Source organism: Polypterus senegalus, chromosome 4 (assembly GCF_016835505.1).
Source record: "Polypterus senegalus isolate Bchr_013 chromosome 4, ASM1683550v1, whole genome shotgun sequence".
Taxonomy (NCBI): domain Eukaryota; kingdom Metazoa; phylum Chordata; class Cladistia; order Polypteriformes; family Polypteridae; genus Polypterus; species Polypterus senegalus.
The window spans coordinates 144,097,189-144,116,566 of record NC_053157.1 but is presented as its reverse complement, the minus strand read 5'-3'; the positions used below and the strand labels follow the sequence as shown (position 1 = coordinate 144,116,566).

Below are 19,378 nucleotides of genomic sequence, written 5' to 3'. Positions count from 1 at the left end.
TTATAAATGATACACAAAGTTGCCTTAGCTTCAGCAAATATTTTGAATTAATGTATAATAAAACCGCAGTTTAGATTTATGTGAGTAGTGTTAGGAAAGCATGGTGGTGCAATAAATTTGGTGTCCTGGTCTTCAATGCCACACCTGTGGAATTCTCCCCATGTCCCCAGGTTTTTTCTACGTACTTTGATTTTCCTCAGACATTCCCCAAAATTATATGTGCAAGATTAATTGGAGATTCCAAAATGCCCCTGTGTGGCTGTGTCCTTGAGTAGGCTCTGCCATGGAGTGATGCTCTGTCTAGGGCTGTTTTGTGTCTCGCACCCAGTGCTGCCGGGATAGGCTCCAGCCCCTCGTAATCCTGAATTAAATTAGCAGGTTTCAGAATGAGGTGTGTAGTGTCACGTTGAGCACTATATGTGGAAACTTTACTGTTTATTTCAATATTGTGATTTTTTTTTGCATGCATGTATGCAGTGTGTACTATAATTTATTTTTCAGTTTTAAGACAATACAGATATTGTTCAAATCCCTGATTTTTCCCATAATTTTGCTAGGAAATTATACTTTTTTTTAAAAGTCACATAAAGATTTGTATGTTTAAATGGTCCTACTTTACATTAAATGTGAAAGTGCTCATTTAAATAGACGGATTTGTATGATTTTATTCTGTAAGCTTGTCAATTTGAAAGGAATGGCCATATGTTTACTGCACTCTACATCAACACAACAGCATTATTCAGTACAGCAGGACACAGCCGTATCAAGGAAAAATGTTTCATTTGCTGGATAAATTACGTTGAATAGTGATAACTTAAACCTTTTAAAACCCACACTCTCACCAATAACGCTTATCTTTGGGAATGTCTGGAGTGCCAATAGAGAAATTAGCTTTATAAAAGATTTGTATATCAGTTTCTATTGGTGTTTTATGAATAAATGTGTACTGATTTATGCTAAATTACATGGCTATTAACATTTCTATGTATTGTTTCAGTTGTTTTTTATATGTGTTGGCTTTGACCGATCAATAGTGAAAAGTATAATTTTACAATAAACTGAAATTAATTGATTGGCATGGCACCTTTTATAAATAATATCCTTATAAAGCAATTCATAACACAGGTAGCCAGTGCAGTATTTATCTAATGGCCTCTCAGGCAAATATTAATGTGAACAAAACACAAACAAATAAGCAGATAAAATCCCAAAGTTCCTAAAATCGGAAAGATTAAAAGGAACATGGAATGAATGAGACTGAATATGGTATAGTATTTTATTTGTGGCATACCTTCACCATATCTTGTTCTGAATGACAACACTAGGAAAGCATTCCAAAGCTGCATGTCAGCTAAGCAAGGAAAGACACAGAAAATCCAAGTTAAATACAGAGGACGCAGAATATTCACACCTTGAGCAATTCTTCAGGTCTATATGTTGATGAGTCTGAAAAGTTATATGAGAAATATATTTTAAAACAACTTGAAGAAGAAAGTTGAAAATAACTAAAAAAATGAACATTGCCTTTTATCAGTTTCTCAAAATTTTATACTTTACTTTAAAACTTATTTCTGTGTTGTTTACTAACTTTGCAATTTCTAATCACTCAGATGTGATATATGTTTACTATTTTATAAGAGTCACATGCAGGTTCTCAAGTTAGACAGTATGAGCATTCTGGTGTGCTTTCTTATCAGAACTTATGCAACATAAAGAATGAGTAAAATTAATTATTTTAATAGTCTCTCACTGGATTTGATTATAGCAACCTCTCGTAAATGTAACTTTTAAACGTGGTGGAAGAAAGAGAAATAAAATAATAGTGATGAAGAAGATAAAACCAATGGGATCCCAGAACTTCAAGCACAGCCCTCCAAAGCATAATGTAATATTACGCTAATGGAATAGGGTTAATGAAAAGGAGACAGCTCTTAGAGACTAAAGTCACATAGAGTGATGACTGCACAAAGATCTCCTATTTTGTTTTCCATCCATCTGTCTTATAAGTGAGGAAGACACAAGTTTTGAGGTAAGGTAGTTATTTTCATTAATCATGGCACTGGAGAGTGGGAACATGTTGCATGTTGATTAGCACAGTAATAATTCTACTGCACTCTGTACATGTGACAGTAATGACACAAAAAATTTTTACATTTTAAGGTCTGAAGGAACTGAAGCCTAACCCAGCAGCATCGGATGCTAAGCAAAAACTACTGTAGACACAGCAACAGTTCATATCAGAACAACTATTAATTGAGCAAACACATACACACACACACATACATAACACATCCCTATTGTAAAATATAACAGTATGACATAAATAATGAGCAACATATAAGTATTTCCCCAATAAGAATTAGTGGAAACCATCTGTTGCTTATTTACCCTTTACTAAAGCATTGTAACCTAAAAGTAAAAGGTAATACAGTACATTATAATGTACAGGTAATTTAATAAATTAATAATAAATATGTATGTGTCAGTTGATCAATTAGTTAAAGGAGCAGTTTTTATTAGCTTGAAATGCCAAAGAGTGTTGATTGTTGTGGCTGGAGGCTCAAGGTGGATTGTAGATTAACTGGGTAAAGAAATTTGTCAGCATTTTCATTGACTCCACAATTTGACTTTCCTAAAAAAATGTGCAATATGCTTTTGACAATGAAAAGTTGTATGATGAGACATTGTCACCAGCAGTTAGTTTTGCATATGCAGAATAGGCTATTGAGGGGTGTCTTGGAATGGACTACCTACATATACAAACATGACATTTCACCTACTAGTGTGCATTATATCAGCATGCATGGCTGCCACATGCCAGAATTAGTATTTCAAAAGAAGTATTCATGCGCCAGTGCGTAGTAAGTAAATGCTTCTTCCCAGTCTCTCTCTCTCATTTATTTATTTATTTTTGCTCTGCTTGATGACTGTTCCATTTGGACCACTGTACAAGCATACAGTGATCCCTCCCCGATCGTGGGGGTTGCGTTCCAGAACCCCCTGCGAAAGGTGAAAATCCGCAAAGTAAAAACCATACGTTTATATTGTTATTTTTATATTGTCACGCTTGGGTCACAGATTTGCACAGAAACACAGGAGGTTGTAGGGACAGGGACTTTAAAACACTGCAAACAAACATTTGTCTCTTTTTCAAAAGTGTAAACTGTGCTCCATGACAGGACAGAGATGACAGTTCTGGCTCACAATTAAAAGAATGCAAACATATCTTCCTCTTCAAAGGAGTGCGCGTCAGGAGCAGAGAATGTCAGAGCCAATCAGTGGGCCTTTGAAACTGGACTTGTGAGGTTCAACTGTTTGGACTGACAGGGAAACGGTAAAGCAAAACATGAGTTTATGTGAAGGAGAAAGACAGATTAGAAAGTGCCAGCAAAAGACTTTTTGATACTTGGACTTTGGAAGTGCTTATTCTGGGACAGGCTGTCACACAGAGTCGTGTGTGACCCTTTACTATGGTTGGGGTTTTGTGATACTTAAAAGGCTAAACGTAACTCCTTTTGAATGCTTCCTCTCAAAAAATAAATTTTAAACTTCAAGCCCAATGTAGGCAAATGGCTATATAATACTATACATGCATTTTCAGCCATTTTAGCTTGAGTGGAGATTCTTTCATAAACAATGTTAAAATGCTAGTGTGGACAAAGATAGTTTTGTTTAAAAATGCCATTTTAAACATAGTATAGTAGATGTAGTCTTAGAAAGAGTGTGCTTCCTTCGGCAGGCAGAACTCAGATGAGTTTGATTATGTTATCTTCACTTGACTTGGGGTTTGCCAGAAACTGGCCACAGCCAACTTGCCAAGAAGGTGTTGAGTCATGTTTTCCCCATTTTATTCAGTTTATTTTAAAATGTTCTTATTACTTCTGTAATGACAGACTTTTGGACATTTCTTTTGGGTATGGCCATTTTGTGGATGTGGCACATTGCAAGGTTACACTATGCCAAACATGGTGTTGTCGCAGCTGTAAAACAAACAAGGCTGCGGGAAGTGAGTGAACATTAAGACATTCAAATAATTACTTAGTAGCACGCTAGAGCAAAAATTGGCTTACTTCATTTTTTTTTTTACCTGTAACAGTACATATACAATATGTCTGTGTTGGTGCTGCCTCCTCAAAATCAGATTCAGAATTTCTCACCCATTACATAGTCTCCTCTCTCTTCTATGGTCTGGAAAAGGGTTTCAAAGTTCTACTCTGCTTCTGCAAAAAGTGAGCAACAGTTTCATACCGCAGGCCTTCAGAATTGTGAATGCATAAAGTGGTCTCGTTCCTGTCTACCCAAGTGACACTGCAGTGTATTCCCTTTCACACTATACTGTTAACATTGTTACATTGTCTATTCATGGTATTGTTTCTGTCACAACTTGCACTTTGCTATATGTTGCAATGTCGCTCATGGAGATACGCCGTCTCATCTCACTTTGTACGTCTACACAGTTGCTGATGACGATAAAGTAGCCTTGACCCTAACCCTGACCTTGAAATGTAAAAACTACATCAACAGTTTTTCTCCCAACTCTTAATTTTGTGGTCCATGCATCTTCCACTTGACTGGTGCTTCAACATGAGGTTTTTTTCCAAGCTACTTATCTTTCACCACCAGCGCAGGGTGAGATTTGCAAGGGAACCAACTATTTAAAATTATGATTATCAGATTACTTGGTCAGACAATTATGCTACTTTTTATTCTTTAAAATATTAAACATTGTGATTCACTTCTGCAATATATGGTTACTTTAATTGAAGTTAAAACAGAAATCACATCTGTAAAGCCAAAATGCTATCATTTTATTTTACACCCAATAAGAAAAAATGTTGACTTATGTTACTTTTTTAGTTCATCCATTTTTTTAATGTGGACATGCATTTCAAATTTTTCAGCAGTTTTACACAGTAAGGATAGCAAAGTTACCGAACATAACAAACACATGGGAACACTGACTATTTTACAATTCTTGTGGAACTTTTAATAATTCTAGTTATGGAATGTTCTAATTGCTGTAAAATAATAAGCTGCATTAATATAAATGCAGTGATTGATTGAAAAGAAAACTGAAGGGTAAAAATTGACCTGTACAGTATGGTTAGAAAACTAGACAGAAAAAATCTGAATGAGTGATTCGTGATAAATGATATTTATTTGAAACTCTAAAAATTGGTTCTTTAGTTTTGCTTGTTTTTTTCTTATTCCATTTCTTTGGTACAGGTTAATCTTGATACTGGTTATTAATGCAGTCTATAATATTCCTAAAATGTTATCATACATGCAAACACCATAAAAGACAGTACATGTAATAATCCTGAGTTTGTATCAAATGTTTTTTCAGGACACTGTGCAAAAATTCCAAGGAACGTTGTGAATCAGTTCTGGGTATAGTCGGGCTCCAGTGGCCTGAGCACATAGATTGCACCCAGTTTCCAGAAGAGAATGTAGACAATACCAGCTGTCTCATGCCTGATCAAGATGTGGAGGGTAAGACTTGATTGTTTTCATCATGCTGCCCAGTAGGGTCTTATGCATTTGTAAAAGTACAAGAAAATATTTGTAAATATTAATTATTGAATGTTGTTTTAACAGTGTACATCTGTTTTGTATTTTTAGAAATTGTCTTTAGACTTGCAAAAAAAAAACAAACACATTATACATAAACATAGTCATAGTTGGGTAGAGAGGGATTTTGAGTTTGATTGCCCCCCCTCCCCCCCAATATATATTACTAGCCTTCCCCCATGGCTTTGCCCTCAGAGTAGTGAAACAGGACAGTGAGGAGGGCCCCACCCAGTTCTCTACTCCTGACGTCACTTCTCCCCCTCCCCTCAGCCTACAGCCTCTGTCTCAGATTAGCGCAAATATATCGCTCCTGCAAGCGAACTATGATTCTTAGCACAATGCGAGAAGTCGCAAAATCAACCAGAATGTTCAAGCAAATTATAGAAAAAAAAAACATCTAAATCCGTTAAGTAGTTCTCTCATTCGGTAACTAAGCGGAGTTAAGGTTATGCTCCTTGTCAGACGCGTGCATGAGGAGGGCCCCTACCCCATCCCCGCAGCCCGATGAGTCTCTCTTGGATTCACGCTAATAAATCAGTACTGCAAGCGAACTATAATACGTAGCATGATGAATAGTCCTCTCGTGATAGGCAGGCAGGCATACAAACGCGTCTAAAAAACTATATGAAATTTTACGCTTGGATCACGAAATTTTTAAAACTGTTTTTTAGCGAGCACCTATTGGCCAAGAGTAACCTACATTCCAAAGTCACCCTGGAATGATGTTCCAAAACACTTGAACATTAGAGAAAATCAGCTGTTAACTTGACTTGTAATGTTGGTTTAAGCTCTTGAAACCCACAGCTGTTATAGTGTGACATCAACAGCCTGAGAGTCTCTGGTGAGTATGGAATCAGGGATGAGTTTACTGTTCTTCAATAGTTAGTAAGGCCCTTGCCCTAAACAGCCCTTCTTGTGTCTGCTTCTTTTTGTAACCAAAAAACGCAACGACTTCTTGGTTATACAAAACTGCTCTGTATGACCTTTGAGTTATTTGTTTAGATGCTTGAAAAGGGCCTCGTCTTACATAGTAGCTACTGCATTGTATATTATTTCTGGTTCTAGCTACTATGTATTTACTACTGCTTACTACAACTGGATTGACCCTTATGTTTTTGTAAGGTTGTAGTAGCTGTAACAAACACACATTTTCTTCCTTAATATAAACATCCATGTGGGAAAAAGAAAACTTGAAACCTTGGATAGGTTATGCAAATACTAGCAAAAAAGACACCCTTTTGGAATGATTATCTTATATTTGCATCACTACATCAAACTGCTTATAGGTGAAATGCAAGGTTTTCTTTGGCATTGCAAAAATGCCTGAATTCAATTTTTACCTACAGTTTATGTAACACACATATATTTAAATGTACTGTTTAAAAAGTGTACATTGTTGCCATTAAGATTTATTTTGCCCCTCATTAGATTCCTGCAGAAACTGATACTTTATCACTTTTAAATGTTTTTCTGGCTGGCTGCTATTTATAAATGTAGCAAACCATTGCCTGAGTGGACTCGTGTTCTGCAAACACAGACAAGGGCAAAGGCATCTTTGATTTGAATCACTCCTTTTTTTTTGTACTATTTGCATACGACTTTAGAAGTATTATACTGTAGATCCCATAAACGATTATCATTCTAGGATGAAGCCGACATGTAGAAAGCAGGGCAAAACGAATGACGGATGTCCCATTTCTAATCAAGGTCAGACCACCTACCTGTCATAAAGTATTTATTCATCTTAATTACTGTAGTACAAGCTTTCACCTTGGAGAAGTGCCCTTTAAAAGAATGAAACTCGCATTGTTCGATATTTTAGTACTCTTCCTGTCATGAGAAAATGCAATAAATTTATAATATACTTAATGTTTCTTTCTAATAACACCTTTCATTGTAAGGAGTAATTCATTCGGAGAAACAAATATTATTATATGCATCAAACAGTGCAACAAATGTGTATAATTCTATGGGCATATTTTGTATCTGCTTGTTCCGACTGCCCTCCATAATGCTAAGGAAACCAACTTTTTATCAGAGGCATGTTTTTATTTACCAAAAACAAGGTTGTTGATTATACATAGAAAACAAAACACCAAAAGAAATTGTGAAACTGTCTTTTGTTCCACTCAGCATGCGTCCAGTGGTCTTTGACTGTTCCATGTGGTGTCTTTTCACCTTCCAATGTAACACAACACTCTCTCGTACTTTCTTTCTTCCTCTCTCTCTCTCTCTCTAATTTCTCTTGTCCTTCTCTAGTGAGTCTTCTTCCGACTTACCTCCCAGCTCCAGCCTCAGCATAGCACTAGAAGGCTTTAAAACCTATAATTGTTATGATCAGCATTTTCTGACTTGTTCAGTGCCTTTCAGGGGTTTCGTAGTAAAAGTATTTGCCTGCTCCAGGGTTTTTTTAACCCAGGGAATTCAAATCTTAGATTTTATTTTGAAATATTTATGCATTATCCTGTAAAACGTTATTATTTATTATAAGCTTTGCCATTCTTTGTACAGTTGCCATAGCAAAGTTACCATGAAGGGATTGGGAAGAAAGGCTTGCACTGAATCATTCGAGATTATGTGTGATTTATTCACGTTTGAACTGGCGAAAGAGCTTAGTATTTCATATTTCATTTTTTAATTAATTTTATTGTAATCATTCCATACAAATCGATCAACAAAAAATAGGACTGAGAACAAGTCGGCCCCCACCCCTGAGATTTAGAGCATGGCCAACAGGGTAGAACTTAAGGCTTGTAAACATACCTAAATTGATGAGTTTAATAAGCACTAGAGATGAATGGAGAAGAAAAAGAAATGCAGAGATAATTGCTTCCTCTGTACTTTAAGAGCTTATTCTAAAATATTACTGATTAGATCCTGCCATGTTTTGAAAAAAATCTGTACAGATCCTCTAACTGAGTATTTGATTTTTTCCAATTTCAAATAATATAACACATCAGTTTCCCACTGACTTAAAAGAGTAGAGTTAGGATTCTTCCAGTTTAGCAAAATAAGTCTGCGTGCCAAAAGTGTAGTGAATGCAATCACAGTTTGTTTGTCCTTCTCCACTTCATATTTCTTGACTTTGATTCTTGGGTAGTGTACTGTGCTTGATGACAGATCAGTTTGACCTTCGTTTAGTAAACTTTGGCACAACATTTGAGCCAAGTGTTGCCTTCTGGTGCTTTCTTATTAAAATACTGCCACTTGGTTAAGGCAGGCAGCTGGGAGGAGAGCCCCTGGAATGAGTGTTTGGCCAACACTCAGGGGCTGAAGGAAGTGGTTGCTCTAGCTGATTGGTTTTTACGTCCTGGCACCTGCAAATTATGATGGAAAAAGTAGGTTCAGAAAATAGATGAAGAGGTGTAATTTGAATACATTTCCATATTTTGAATTTGTTTGTGCAGTAATTATTTGTTGAAGCTGCCTTAATTCTAAATATTGTTATAAGGAGACCATCATAATATCTTTGGGGTTTGTTAAAAAATATGGGTAATAATAAATGCCTCTTAATCATTTTCTTTTTTTAAGTTGTTCATTTGTCCTTTTCCCACCAAAATAACGGTCTTCCTCAAATCCCAAAATGGTCCTTTTTTTGAACCTGTTAGACAAACACTGACAATGATAGGGAATCCAGCTTTCCAGCTTAACTTTGTCCTTTTAACAAAAGTGTTTTTGTCATTGCCAGAGTGTTCTCCAAGTCATTTTAAGTGTAAGTCTGGAAGATGTGTTCTAGCTTCAAGGAGGTGTGATGGACAATCAGACTGTGATGATGACAGTGATGAAGAAAAATGCAGTAAGTACAGATGATATGAGTAAGTAACATTTATAAATGAGTGCTGCCTCCTAGATGATGAAGAAAGAGGATCTTTCTTGCTGTACACAAGCACATAGATGCAAATACATAAAACTGTTTCTTTACCATTTAGGCAGCTGTGATCTTTCTGGTACAAACATATTTATACAGTGGGAGAGTACATCGTGTAATTAGCCCAGAGTTTCAGTTTTGGTGGCAATGATTTAACCCTTTGAGTACTACTGTCGAAGTACACCACAGACAGAGCTAACGTGTGACAAACAAGTATTTTATATAGTGCCTTTCCACCATAAACAGTAACCTAGTATAGAGCAAAAATATGATCATGTACAGTTCATGTGCCTTTTTTATAAAGTTTGAGAACAGATAATATATGAGACTTGCTACTTGTCATACACTAAGTCAACGATTGGGAGTGAACCATCAACTTTATGGTTTATAGTCCAATGTCTCAACAGCCAGGCCACATTGTAGGAGTACCTGTGAGTCATTTTATATTAATATTTACCTAGTATTGTAATTAAAAACATTGATTTACTTCTAATTTAAATGAATATAGACACATCCAAATTACATTTGGTTAATTACATTAATTGCAGATTTTTTTTTACCTAAGTTAAATATTACAGATTTTACAGATATTACAGTGTTTCATCCCCTATAATATTAGCCCTTCTGTTAAATGAGCTTTTTTTTTTTAAAAAGGAGCTTTTTTTTTTGACATTGCCAGAGCAGAAATTGACCTAGACTAATAATATTATACAATAACAGCTAGTGCTTTCTGAATTCAAAATGATATACTGTATTTGTCCTCTGTTGTGTGAATTTGGCATTCAGAACTGCATCCCAGATCTCATTTGCATTATGTCTAAAATAACTTCAGCAGTGTAGAGAGATATACTATAAAACAGGACTTAATTATATTCTCAAAGGCACTCTGACTTTTTAAAGACTAGTATGAATTTCATGTACTGGAAAGTGTGTTTAGTAAATTTCTTTCTGATACCAAATGAATCAATTAGCTATTATATGTTATTTTTTAATAGTAACCATCATAACTGACTAGCTTAAGGGAAATTAGTATTTCTAATGAAATGGTGTGGGACCCCACAGGACTTCTATTCAAGGGTCTGATATCCTCTACTCTATGATAGCTATTTTATTCCCCTGCCATAGTCATAAAGTAAAGGAATGAGATGTGAAGCACAAATAAGATCATAAATGTTATCTAGTCAACGTGGTGTTCCCTTTATGTAGGGCCGCCAGACTATCTGGCCATCAATTATTCCATCTCTACTCGGTTTAATATCCGTTATAAGCTGACTACCTGTCCTCCCAGTCTGTTAGCTTTTGCCTTTCATCAGGCATGACATCAATGTTCAGTGTTGCTTAATATGATTTATGAGGCCTGATGAAGCAGTGCAATCAGGCTGTCATGTGACTAGGGATCAGAGGGGCTTCCATATGGTTACCAGTCTCCCATGCATCTCCAAAGCCTTACTCTATCTGTATTAGTCACTACTAGTTTTAAGATATATTCCTTGCTTTAGAAAACAAAATATGCTCATCTCAGCTTGACACTCAGAAAGAGTTCAAACTACTCTGTGTAGGCCATTTTGTAATGAATGAAGATAGACTAATACTTCCAACATTTCTTTAGTACAGTGGGGCAAATCTGTCTCTGTACTAAATAGGTGTTTTTGTTTAGTGGAACTTGACAGGCCCCATTTGTAACAACATTTTTTTCAGCCCTTCTTTTCCATAAGGAAAGCATTCTGCTGCGTTTGATCAAAAATGTTCCTCAACAGTAGGTTAGAGGTTTGAAGAAATCAAAAAAGGGGAAAGAACTTTGAGATAAAGTACATCTTGGCACAGTCTTCTGGCAGTACTATGTATGATACAAGGGGTTTGACAACAAAGCAAAACATAATGTATAAGATTATATAGCAAAAACAATTAGATTAACATTGCAAAGCATTTGTTTAGTTTTTGGTAAAGATAAAGATAATGCAGCAGAAGTGCTACTACCTGGCACATTTCCTTAGAACTATAAAACAAACAAAAGACTAAAACTAAACGATAAGTATTACTTCAGTGTAGTATGTATATCAGATATTTTTCTGTTGATTCTTCTCTGCACTTCATGAATGTGTCATATTGTAGCATTCACCCAATAGCTGTTAACATTGTGGTTTTTCAGATACCATTAAATTTCTATTAAAAAACCTTAACGCCACATTATATCGGTTACATTTAGTTGATCATCTTTCAGTTCAGTGTGCTAAAAAACTAAATTTTGGGAAAATTCATCTTTCAGCAGGACAGTGATTCTAAGCACAAGGCCAATGTAACCTTGTGATCACCAAATGTAAAAAAAGGTGAATGAAATCAGAGAAATGGTCAATGGTCTGAATACTTAAGCAAGGCACAATGTATATGCATACCTAAAAGCAATATTTGCAATATTTAAAGTAAATACAAAATTGAACCATACATTTGTCATTAAAGCAAAAAATACTTTTTTGTGTAAAGCAGAGATGAAATGATAGACAGGAGGTTCTTGTTTACTGAAGCACTAATTCTGTCTAGTGAAATTAAAACTGAAAGGCCTACATCAGAAGTAGACCCTGCCTTACACTGACGCCCTGCCCTTTTTGTTACTAGGTTGTCTGGAGCAAGGACTCTGGGAATGTCCATCAAACAATGTCTGCATCAAACATACAATGATATGTGATGGATTTCCTGATTGTCCTGACCTTGCAGATGAAAAGAACTGCTGTAAGTGATTGTCTCTCCTTTAGCCTGAACAGGAACAGTGAAAGAATCTCACACATGAAGTGTTTGATAATACTTTTCTTAAATAAAACAGACATGTTTAAAGCTCTGTAAATTCCACAAACAAGAGAAATAACTGAGGCATTATAAATAATGACCACTTCTGCTTGCTATAATATATCTTTCTTTTACGGAAATTCGTTTACTGGAGATCTAATGAGAAAAAGCAAAAAAATAAAAGCCTTAAAGGTCACATTCTCCCTTAATTAAATATTAAAAGAAAATACACTGTGGGAATGCCAGTTGACATGATATTTACAACTGTGTACTTTATTTCATTTTCTTCATTTAGATTATTAAAAATGTTGGTTTTAATGTTTAGAATATCTTGAAATGCTTTATAATATTTATGTATTAGTAAAATCAGTAGTATGATAAACATTCTTATTGAAAGGCCAGTCATAGCCATATTGTGCAGCGCCTCTGTACTATATCACCATCTACTGGACTTACTAGCAAAGTACAGAGTTCATATACTTAAAGACTGCCTGCCTAATATGTTAAATGGTGTGATTATATAAGCTATTAGTTTAGAATTTATTGTATTTCATTGTAGCTTCCTGTAAATACAATGAACATGTATGCAACAATCATGAATGTGTCAATCGCAGTTTGTGGTGTGATGGAAAAATAGACTGCTCTGATAGCTCAGATGAATGGGATTGTGGTGAGTTCTATTTTTACTGCCTAGTATCTTTGTATCTAAAAGACATAAGCATGTACAGTATTTCTTTATTATGACTAAACAATTTTTGGTGGTATTGTCTGCCCGGGAATCCAAAGGTTCCCTTTTTTGAGAATCAGACAGTAAAGAAATATAATTTATACAGCATCAAAAAGAAATTTGGTCTCTTTATATGGACTTCATAATTTCATTGCTGTAAGAATTTTCATGATTGATGATCAATAAGATGGCCACCCAGGTGGCTGCCATAATAATGTAGGATTTTAAAAAGAAATGTTCTAACTTGGTTAATTCATTATCAGTTTACCTTCAGCAATAACAGTAATTAATTCAAAAATTTGGCAAGTCTCCTACTTTATTTACCTTACCTTTATCTGTTGTAGGAGGGCTTTCCAGCCTTTAGACTTTAATAAACAGAATAATACAATTTATTAATAAACACAAGGATTATAGAAATGTGATAACTGCATATATTGTATATGTTGACTTATAAGACTGGGTGCAGACAGACAAACATATAACATATAGGCTGACTGTTTAGTGGTATTTAGAGTTCTGCTTTATCTTGGCATAGATAAATAGTTTAACGATACCAAGTCTTGATGATGATGTCCAATGTTGTGTGAAGTTGCTGCTTTGTAGTTGCACCAGGTTCAAGTAGAAGATTCTTCTTGCGTTGGAGTGCACCGTTTCCCTTTGCCACATGTCAGTGCTGTGCTGCTGCTTCCTCAGCTTGCTTTCTGCTGTTTGGCCCTTTGCTGTGCCATCTGCATCTTAGTTAAAGCATTACTCTTTCTGGCACTAGAGTATAGATGCTGAAGTTTCCTTCTTGAAGTATTGACTGCTTCTAAACCTTCAGAGTGGCTCACTGTTTAGTTTGGCAGACAGAATCTCAACACTCAGGTTCACAAAGAGAAGAGCTTGTCAGGTTCAGCTGTCCAATAGAGCGGATCACAACTTTTAGGGTCATTTAGCATATTTTCCCATCCCTGACAGAATTGAAGTGAGGGTGCCCAGTGGGAATCCCCAGGGAGTTCAGTGAGTGTCCAGTGAATATCCCTGAGAGAGATAGTCTTCAAGATGGTGCAGAGTTTTAAAGGGCAGTTGAACCTTTTCCTGATTTAATTAAAGACACTTCCAGATACAAAATCAGTGTCTTTTAATAGGTGGATTCTTCTGTTCATTTAAGCTGTCATACTGTGAATTTTAGGTCTTTGACCTTACTTGAGTCCATTTCACATTTTCTGACTTAAAAGGTCTGCAAAGGGGCACCCGGAGAGATGTCAGTGCAACTCTGATTTACACCTTTGTTATCAGATGAAGTCCAGACAGATCCTGGTATAAGATGAAGTTCAGTCACTTATTTGGGAATGCAAGTGGCGGTTTTGTGCAGCTGGACCCCTGCATCAAAGTAAAGTCTGCTTTTTTAACAGGCCAGGTGTGCCACGAAAGCCTAGCAGAATGGGTAACAATCAGTTTTCAGTCCCAAATAGAGAGGAGGAGAAAAAAATAATTGAAAAGGGCACTTAGTACCCCTTTCAGTCTTATTATTTTCACCACTTGCGCCCATACATGCTGACTTTTAGTAAATTATATAACAGGCAACATTGTATCATACATTGAAAATATACTGCTCAAAAAAATTAAAGGAACACTTTTTAATGAGAGTATAGCATCAAGTCAATGAAATTTCTGGGATACTGATCTGGTCAGTTAAGTAGCAGAGGACACCTGGACCCTACAGAAGTTGCACAGGTAGTCCAACTTCTCCAGAATGACACATCAATATGTACCATTGCCAGAAGGTTTGCTGTGTCTTCTAGGACAGTCTCAAGGGCATGGAAGAGATTCCAGGAGACAAGCAGTTACTGTAGAAGAGCTAGACAGGGCCATAGAAGGTTCTTAACCCATTAGCAGGACCGGTATCTGCTCCTTTGGGAAAAGCAGAACAGGATGAGCACTGTCAGAGCCCTACAAAATGACCTTCAACAGGCCACTGGTGTGAATGTCTCTGACCAAACAACCAGAAAGACTTCATGATGGTGACCCAAGGGCCCCATGTCCTCTAATGGGCCCTGAGCTCACTGCCCAGCAGCATGCAGCTCGATTGGCATTCGCCATAGAATACCAGAATTAGCAGATGCACCACTGGTGCCCTGTGCTTTTCACAGATGAGAGAAGGTTCACCCTGAGCACGTGACAGAAGTGAAAGGGTCTGGAGAAGCCATGGAGAACATTATGCTGCCTGTAACATCATTCAGCATGAGCACTTTGGTGGTGGGTTAATGATTGTCTGGGGAGGCATATCCATGGAGGGTCACACAGACCGCTACAGGCTTGACAAAGGCACCTTGGCTGCCATTAGGTATCAGGATGAAATCCTTGGACCCATTGTCAGACCCTATGGCCTCATGTGGTGAGAGTATGCAGGCAGTTCCTGGAGGATGAAGGAATTGATACCATTGACTGGCCACCACACTTTCCTGACTTAAATCCAATAGAACACCTTTGGGACATTATGTTTTGGTCCATCCAATGCCACCAGGTTGCACCTCAGACTGTCCAGGAGCTCAGTGATGCCCTGGTCGAGATCTGGGAGGAGATCCCCCACAACACCATCTGTCATCTCATTAGAAGCATGCACCAATGTTGTCAGGCATGTATACAAGAACACAGGGGCCATACAAAGTGCTGCGTACAATTTTGAGTTGCTGCATTTAAATTTTGGCAAAATGGACTAGCCTGCCACATAATTTTTCACTTTGATTTTTGGGGCGTCTTTGAATTCAGGGCTCTGTAGGTTGATCATTTTCATTTCCATCAAACGATGTGGCATCCTTTCGTTCCTAACACATTACCCAGTCTATATCAGTATAGATATCCAGGAGGATTTCTTTTTCCCATTGAGATCTGATGTGTTTTCAAAGTGTTCCTTTAATTTTTTTGAGCAGTTTATATACAACTAGCCATGTGCGCCCAACTACGTTGCGCATGTTAAAGTTGTCTGTGAAGGGCTCCCTGTTTAAACGCGGTCCTTCGTCGCACAGCATTATGATTTTTTATAAGGGAAACAAAATTACAAAAGAAAATCCTTGGATATTGATTCGATAGGAACGGCCTACTCGGAATCACTGTCCGAATCGTAATTATGTGGTGGTGTAGGAGCATTTCTGCTTCTGTCTGTTCACAGTCCGTCTCGTTTTCACTACACTGTGGTTTCCTCTCACGATCTCTTCTCAGCCTTTCTCCAATCTCGCAGGTTGCTTTGTGGCAATCCAAAGAGTAAGGCAATATACACGGAGCAATGGTTATAAGAGGGGGACACATAGGTATCCAGGCTCTTTAAAGCATAAATAGGGATCACTTCACTGACATGTGAGCAAGCCCCGGTACAACTGTGAGACGCGCAGCACTCGCCGGCTACAACGCAACAATAATAATTTCCAGAATGTACTGTTACATTGTCATTCATTTTACCCACTGTCTTTCTTTCAACCATATGTTACGTAGGCACGTACCTTTTATCTTCGGCAGTCTCATTCTCTAACCAGGCCTCAGGAGCTAACCAGCGTAACACTGTCCACCACCCCTTTCGTTATTCCGGCACATTGTTGACATCTGTGAGAAACAACAACATACTAAACTGGAAGGTGGTCTACACATGCGTGGAATTCGCGGACAAACAAAGATCAAGATCTAAATGAAGATCCCTTTAGTTAATTTAAAGCACAACGATCTGTTTAGTTTGAATGTCTGTGTTTTGAGGTGTGACTGGAGTATTACAGTCTTCAGTAGTATAAGCCTGGAGGAGATTCTTAATGCAATGCTTTAGCTGTCTCTCTACTGCCATCTAGTGCTTCTTCTAATTCATTTGCGGACAAACAAAGATCAAGATCCAAATGAAGATTATATATAGAGATTGCACTGTTTATAAATTAATGTAAGAATTACTTTCTATTGTTAATTTTTAATTATTATTTATAAAAATCTGAAATAATGTTTTTTTTAATGTAATTTGTTCAACTTATTAAGATTATGCCTGTTTTACAACTACTGAATCATAAACATCATTTTTTCATTCATTAAATATTTCTTTGTTTTTACATTCACATCTCAAAGAATGCAAACTGGGTTACTGGCACTTTATCTGATCCAGTGTGAATTAGTTTGCGCATGAGTGTGTCTAAGGTTGGTTACCAGCTTGTGCCTGATGCTGTTGAGGCAGACATCTACTCCCCGAAATGTATAAATTAGACTCTAATGAGAGATCCTTTTAATATGGAATGCATACCTGGTAATCTATATTATGAAATGCCTGTATTTATCAGATACAAGTTGCTTTACAGTGTCAAGGCAGTGCAGTGGTTAGAGCTGCTGCTTTGCTGCTGTAGACCATGCTGGTCATATGGTCCACTGCACTTTCTTCCCTCTATCTTCTTGATCCCCCCAACCCATACTGTAGTTTTCTCCCACATTACAAAAGCATGCACATTATATGGAATGGTAACTCTACATTAGCCCAGAGTGAATGGGGGAACCTTGTTTCCTTTTTGACAGGCTGGCCCCGTTTCCAATGTTGGCTTATGCATTGTACTCTAGTATAGACACTGGCACTCTGTGTCTCTGACCTGGACAGCGGGTAAAAAATTAATGGAAAAATGGTTGTTTCTGTAGTTTGTTTGTGGTTACTTAATGCTGCCACTGCTTTGTAGGTTCAAATACAATGTGTGGTTGCTATCTTTTTTGTATTGTGTATGTTTTTCCTGTATCTGCATATTTTTTTCTTATGATAATTCAGTTTTCTTCCCACATCTTCAAAGACCTTCATGTTAGGTTTTAATTCAAAATACTCCCCATATACTAGAAGTGTCAGAGTGGCTGTGTGTATCAGTAGACCTTGTAGTCTTCCAGAGCCCGTGCTGATTTCAGATATATTACTATTGCTTATTAATTATAATGTCTTAAGTGTGCTAATTATATATTAATGCTGATTTTTGCCTCCTTTACTCCAGCAAAGGATGTGCTGGTTTAGTGTTCACCACCATTGTTTTAGTTTTCTTTTAATTCTTTCTGACCAATAGAGGTGGAATTAAAAGAGTAAGAAGTAAAAGAGAAAGAAAAATTGCCGCATATAATATTGTCCCCCAGGCATTCTGTCTTCGCACAACATCCATCCATGTTTTCTATACTTCCGTTATTTTCCTATAACTAAGTCCTGGAACCTGTCCTAAGAGAAGCACCAACCCCGAGTACTGTCCATCACTTATACCCAAAATGTGTGCATATCTGTGGACTGTGAAAGAAATTTAAATTCCACAAGGAAACCAGCACAACCGGGGCAGAACGTGCAAACTCACAAAAAAATACCAGCAAGCAAAACAAAGTGCTGTTGACTCTTTTAACATTATGCTTTATTAATTGTGATGAGATATCCATCCATTATCCAACCCGCTATATCCTAACTACAGGGTTACGGGGGTCCGCATGAGCCAATCCCACCCAACCCAGGGCGCAAGGCAGGAAACAAACCCTGGGCAGGGCGCCAGCCAACTGAAGGTGATGAGAAATTTGATGTTACATTTACCAGCAATGTATCAACTGAATTTTCTAACCCTAATTCTAACTTTCTTTTAATTATACATCTTTTAGTATTTTTGTTCTATCCTCATCTAGAACCATGAAAAGTAAAATGATATTGTCAAACATTGAAAACATTTTTTGCCTTGCATGTCAGCCAGTTTCAAACAATTTGTGTAATGTAACTATGCTGTTTCATGAGTTTTTCCTTAAAACCTATAATTTTCTTTCTGCAGTGACCCTGTCAAAAACAACTCCTTCCCTGCTGACAGTTCACAAGTTTGCCACAGAATTTCATGTATGTGCTGATGAGTGGCAGGATGACCTGAGTGCACTAGCATGTCAGCAGATGGGTTTACGGTAAGGTCAGTAGGTTTGTGGGAGTTGCTGTAGAAACAAATACATAAGTACAGGCTCTAAGAGCAGATCCCACGGATCCCTTAGCTTATTCCCACTTAAATAAGTGATAAATGGAAATAGACACATGCTTATACTTTAATTCTTCATTGACAGAAGACAACATAGTCAGTTAGATGTTTATGAGTTAACTACTAAAAGATAACAACAGGGCATGTATCTAAAACCTAACAGAAAACAGAATTGACTTTGATACACAGTACGTTGTGCCCTTTGTGCTTGCTTTCCCCCTTTATATGATACAGTAGTTGTTAGACTTAAATGAATATCTACATAATTCCCTACAATATGTTCCCTACAGTATTCTTGTCACTGCTCAGGACTTTCTAGCGTATCCTTGCAGAAGCACAGAATGGTTGTTACTCTGAGAGTCAGAAATGCACATAATTACCGGTACTCGGTAGTTATGCTTTTAATTAATGTAGATTAACTAAAAAAAGTATGTATTTGAACACAGAACAAATATGTACAACTGG

General features: G+C 37.0%; 1 protein-coding gene across 2 annotated transcripts in view; it reads left to right on the top strand.

The window, feature by feature from the left end:
• Window positions 1-19,378, top strand: part of corin (corin, serine peptidase) — a 184,325-nt gene that overhangs the window by 150,810 nt on the left and 14,137 nt on the right. For both annotated transcript variants that reach the window (XM_039751395.1, XM_039751396.1), the window contains exons 12-16: window positions 5,348-5,493; window positions 9,260-9,367; window positions 12,053-12,166; window positions 12,780-12,890; window positions 18,722-18,845. In XM_039751395.1, the coding sequence (XP_039607329.1) occupies window positions 5,348-5,493; window positions 9,260-9,367; window positions 12,053-12,166; window positions 12,780-12,890; window positions 18,722-18,845 (603 nt within the window). The remainder of the gene's footprint in view (window positions 1-5,347; window positions 5,494-9,259; window positions 9,368-12,052; window positions 12,167-12,779; window positions 12,891-18,721; window positions 18,846-19,378) is intronic.